Source organism: Geospiza fortis, unplaced genomic scaffold, assembly GCF_000277835.1.
Source record: "Geospiza fortis unplaced genomic scaffold, GeoFor_1.0 scaffold375, whole genome shotgun sequence".
Lineage (NCBI taxonomy): Eukaryota > Metazoa > Chordata > Aves > Passeriformes > Thraupidae > Geospiza > Geospiza fortis.
The window spans coordinates 209,841-215,586 of record NW_005054641.1 but is presented as its reverse complement, the minus strand read 5'-3'; the positions used below and the strand labels follow the sequence as shown (position 1 = coordinate 215,586).

General features: G+C 46.3%; 1 protein-coding gene across 1 annotated transcript in view; it reads right to left on the bottom strand.

Annotated features, from left to right (window-relative positions):
• LOC102034082 (protein S100-A4-like) overlaps positions 1–1,065 on the bottom strand; it is a 1,508-nt gene extending 443 nt beyond the window's left edge. Inside the window, exons 1-2 of the mRNA XM_005430485.1 lie at positions 1,037–1,065; positions 795–943 (exon numbers count right to left, since the gene is read on the bottom strand). Of these exons, the coding sequence (XP_005430542.1) occupies positions 795–935 (141 nt within the window). The 5' untranslated portion in view covers positions 936–943; positions 1,037–1,065. The remainder of the gene's footprint in view (positions 1–794; positions 944–1,036) is intronic.
• Between the last annotated feature and the right edge of the window lie 4,681 nt (positions 1,066–5,746).

The window sequence follows — 5,746 nt, the reverse complement described above, 5'->3', positions numbered from 1 at the left end:
ATAAAAAAAAATTGAAATTCCCCCCCCAGTTGAAACCCAAAGCTGGAAAAGGGAAGGGGGGGTAAAAAAAAAAGGGAAATCAGAGCGTGATTTCCTTTGCCAAACAAAATATTTCTGTGGGTTTAAAAAAAGCCGAATTTCCTTTGGGGCTGAGTCCTTTGACACCTCATCCCTCCTCTTATCCAGAGCTTTCCCTGGAGCACGAGGGATGGATCCATCAGGATTTCAGAGACCTGGGAGAAAAAGACCCAAAGAAAGACCCAGGAAAAAAGACCTGGGAGAAAAGGCCTGGGAGACGGATCCGGGAAAAAAGACTCGGGACAAAGACCCAGAGAAAGACTCGGGATAAACACCCGGGACAAAGACCTGGGAGAGAAGACCCGGGAGAAGGAAAGACCTGGGAGAAAAGACCCAGGACAAAGACCTGAGAGGAAAGACCCGAGAGAAAAGACCTGGGAGAAAAGACCCAGGACAAAGACCTAGAGAAAGACCTGGGACAAGGACCCGGGACAAAGACCTGGGACAAAGACCTGGGAGGAAAGACCCAGAGAAAGATCCGAGAGAAAAGACCCGGAAGAAAAGACACAGAGAAAAACACAGAGAAAGACCTGGGACAAAAATCTAGAGAAAGAAAGACCCAGAGAAAAGACCCAGGACAAAGACCCGGGACAAAGACCCGAGAGAAAAGACCCGGGACAAAGACCCGGGACAAAGACCCAGAGAAGGACCCGGGCCTGGTCCCTCCTGCCCCTCCACCCCCGAGGGACCCCCGGGATGTCCCCAAGGCCACTCACGCTCCCGAACACCGGCAGCTCCTTGCTGAGCAGCTCCTTGAGCTCGGCCTTGCTGAGCTTGTACTTGTCGCCCTCCTTGGCCGAGTACTTGTGGAAGGTGGTGACCATGAGGGCCATCGCCTGCTCCAGGGGACACGCCATGGGGACACCTGGGGACACAGATCGGGGGGTGCCATCAGCGTCTGGGGGCGTCCCGGGTGCATTTTGGGGTGCTGGAAGGGGAAAAGGGAGCGGGGACTCACCGGCTGAGCGTGGATCAGCTCTCGAGGGTTGGGATGGGGCAGCGGGGCACGGCAGGGATTTATAGCCAGGGAGGGCGGCACAGGGTGGCACAGGGTGGGAGAGGGTGGCACAGGGTGGCGGGAGGGGGGCACAGGGTGGCACAGGGTGGGAGAGGGTGGCACAGGGTGGCACAGGGTGGGACAGGGTGGCACTGCCCCTGGGGCAGCCCCCACATGCCCTGCTGCTCCTTGCATCGGGTTTCGCCCGCGCCTCATTTTTGTGTAACGAGCTGTGTGATCCTATTAACGAGCTATGTGATCCCGTTAACGAGCTATGTGATCCTGATAATGAGCTCTGTGATCTCACCAATGAGCTCTGTGATCCCATAAATGAGTGAGCTGTGAGATCCCATTAATGAGCTGCGCGATCCCATTAATGAGCTCCATGATCCCGTTAATGAGTGAGCTATGAGATCCCATTAATGAGGTGCACGATCCCATTAATGAACTCCATGATCCCATTAATGAATGAGCTATGAGGTCCCATTAATGAGCTCCATGATCCCATTAACGAGCAAGCTATGTGATCCTATTAATGAGCTGTGTGATCCCATTAATGAGCTCTGAAATCCCATTAATGGGTGAGCTCTGTGATCCCATTAATGAGTGAGCTGTGAGATCCCAATAACGAACTGTGAGATCCCATTAACAAGCTGTGTGATCCCATTAATGAGTTGTGAGATCCATTAACGAGCTGTATGATCCCATTAACGAGCTCTGTGACCCCATTAACGAGCTGTGAGATCCCATAAATAAGCTCTGTGATCCCATTAACGAGCTCTGTGACCCCATTAACGAGCTGCCCCTTTTCCCCGGCACAAAGTGGCCCTGGGGACAGGGGTGGCACAGCTGGGCCTCAGCCAGGACAGGGGGGTGGCCGCTGTCCCCATTGGGGGAACAGAACACCCCAAATTCCCTGCAATCCCACACGAGTCGTCCCCAGGGGAAAGGGACACAAAATCCCGGAATCTGTCCCCGTGAAAAATGCACGTATTTTATCATCGGCTTTTCGCAAATATTCAAATGAATATTCTATGTGTTGCGTCGGAAAGTAACGCTGTATTAATTCTCTTAAGCAGTGTGTTAAATATTAGGTTATTAAAAAAATGTTAAAATAGAAATGATGTTATGTAAGATACTTTTTTTAAAGAAAGGACTCGCAGTGAGACAGCAGCCACAGGACACCTGAATCTTTCAGAGAAAAAGAATTTATTGCTCCATTATCAGAAGAAATGAACTTCTTCCCACCTCAAAGGCGCTATTAGGATCCAGAGGAAGAAGATGAGGATGACCAGACAGAATCCTGTATTTGAATGGAATTTATGCATCAAGCATAAGGTGTATGAATATGCAACAGATTATTGTTTTTAAGGGTTAATCCTCTGTTAACGTGGGTTCTTTTTCGGGCTTGTGTTGCCCTATAAAAGGTACGCGGACGTCCGCAACTCTTTGTTTTTATTGTCTCATGTTGTCCCAATTCAAATTGTCCAAATTATTATTACTCCAGTTGTATTACTATTTTTATAACCATTTGATTACTATTAAACTTTTCAAATTTTAATGAGCTCTGAGATCCTACTAATGAGCTCTGAGATCCTACTAATTAATGAGCTGGAAGATGAGCTGTGAGATCCTATTAATGAGTGAGCTGTGAGATCCCATTAATGAGCTCTGAGATCCTATTAATGAGCTCTGAGATCCTACTAATTAATGAGCTGGGAGATCCTATTAATGAGCTCTGAGATCCTACTAATTAATGAGCTGGGAGATCGCATTAATGAACTGTAAGATCCCGTTAATGAGTGAGCTCTGTGATCCCATTAATGAGTGAGCTGTGTGATCCCATTAACCAGCCCTGTGATCCCATTAATGAGCTGTGAGATCCCATTAATGGGTGAGCTGTGTGATCCCATTAACAAGTTCTGTGATCCTATTAATGAGTGAGCTCTGTGATCTCATTAACGAGCTCTGAGATCCCATTAACCAGCTGTGAGATCCCATTAACCAGCTGTTAGATCCCATTAACGAGCTCTGTGATCCCACTAACGAGCTGTGAGATCCCATTAATGAGTTGTGAGATCCCATTAATGAGTGAGCTCTGAGATCCCATTACCGAGCTCGGTGATCCCTTTACCAAGCCCTGTGATCCCATTACCGAGCTGTGAGATCCCATTAACCAGCCCTGTGATCCCATTACCGAGCCCTGTGACCCCATTACCGAGCTGTGAGACCCCACCAATGAGCGGGCTCGGCCCGGGCTGTCCCTGCCCGGGGATGTCCCCGCGGAGGGGACACGGAGGGACCTCCCGGGACAGACGTGCCTGCGGTGGCTGCTGACACCCCGCGGCGGCTCCTGGCGCTGTCGCCGAGATATTTTCTGAATATTTTCTGATATTTTCTGAAAATACTCTGGTATTTTCTGAACATTTCCTGATATTTTCTGAACATTTTCTGATATTTTCTGAAAAATCCTTTCCTTAGGATTTTTTCTCCCCAGAAGCTTCAGGAACAAAATGCAAACAAAAATTCTCTGCTGCTGTGGGATGCAATAGGTGGATCTGTGATTGGTCTCGTGTGGTTGTTTTTGATTAATGGCCAATCACAGTCCAAATGTGTCTCTCTCTGGTCGGATTTTGTTTAATAATTTTGAATAACAGGATTTTGTCGTTCATTCCTTTACTATTCCTTGCTAGCCTTCTGATGAAATCCTTTCTTCTATTCTTTCAGTATAGTTTTAATATTATATAATATAGAATATATATTATATATTATATTAAACAATATACATATAAATATAGATTTATATAAATAATATATAAATACACATTTATTGTATTATGTTATATATTATATATTATATATTATATATTATATGTTATATGTTATATGTTATATATTGTATTATTAACACAGATATTTACATTCTCTTTATGTTGGGTTGTAGTGATGGTGCCTGCTTACAGCTCATGCCTTTAAATATAATTTCAGCTGAATGTCACATCTGCAGCCATGAAATCCCTGGGGGAGCTGGACATCCTCCTGGACTGGATGGAGAAATCTCGTTAGCAGGAGGTGTTAATTACCCATGGGCTGGTGCTGAGGAGCTGCAGGGGCTTTGCAGAGATGAGAGGGACAATAAATCACTGTATCAGTGCAGCTCCCCAGCAGTTCCAGCTGCATTCAGGCAAACATGGGGAGCTTTGCCAGCCAGGGACATCAGCAGAGTCTTCATTAAGATGGAAATAACGAGTTTGATTAAATATATAAATATTAATCTTTATATATGATATAAGATATAAATATATATTTATATCTTATATAAATAATATCTATTATTTAATAGAAATATATATAATAAATATAAGATATAAAATAAAATAATAAATCAAGCCTTCTGAAACACGGAGTCAACATTCTCATCTCTCCCCTCATCTGGGACCCCCGTGAACCCCACCACAGGTGGGGGACAGGGCAGACCCCCCTCCCACAGTCCCCCCGATAAAATCTGAGCATCACCAGCTGCTCCTCCGAACTTTATTGCTGCAATAAACAATAAATAACCACAAAAAAACCAGCGAAAAACACCCCACCCCCTTTGCCCAAGGTTGTTTTTTTGGGGGAAAAAATGAGAAACACCCCCCCGCCCCAGTTTGGGGAGACCCCAGAGGACAGAGCTGCCCGTGCTGGGATTTCTGAGCACAGACAGAATTCCCGCCCCAGAGCATGGGGACAGCTTCGTCCTCTGAGAAAAGGGTGAATATTCTGACATGTTGCATCTAAAATCTCAAATGGGATTCAAGGTATGAAATCTAACACCATCAAATGCTGTTAAACCATCCCCTGCAACCCGAGAGAAAACAAAATCTCTACAGAGAGACGCTCTGCTCACTCAGGGTAGGTCAGAGCGTCTCCACTGAGATGGACTCTCCTGCTCTTCTCTGGCTTAACCCAGGTATTTGAACCTTGCCACCAGCTCTGCACTGAGGTGTAGGAGTTAAAAAATTAGAGTTTGGAAGTGCCTGTGGTCAGTGAATTGGGAAAACAACCCGTTCCCCACAGCAGAATCGACCCCCTTGGCCAAAAGAGACGAGTTTGAGATGTTCAGTCAGAAACGCCCAGCTCCTCCAGTGATGTGGCTGAGACATCTACTTGGAATAGTGAGAAAAGAGGAGAAAAGAGGGGCAGGGCGAGGAGGAGCCCCCCCAAAATCCCACCCACAGGAATCTGCGATCCTGTTAATGAGCTGTGTGATCCCATTAATGAGCTGTGTGATCCCATTAACGAGCTATCCCATCAACGAGCTGTGTGATCCCATTAACGAGCTGTGTGATCCCATTAACGAGCTGTCCCATTAACGATCCCATTAACAAACTGGGGGGGTCCCGGAAAAAAACAAAACAAAACAAAACCAAAAAAACAAAATAAAAGCGGGGAATGGGAGGAACTGGGGGACTCCAGGGAGGTTCCAGATGCTCGGGGCGGGCACAAAAAAATAAAATAAAATTAAAAAGCGGGGGAGAGGAGGAGCTGGGGCGTTCCAGATGCTCGGGGCGGGGACAAAAAAATAAAATAAAATTAAAAAGCGGGGGATAGGAGGAGCTGGGGCGTTCCAGATGCTCGGGGCGGGGACAAAAAAATAAAATAAAATTAAAAAGCGGGGGATAGGAGGGG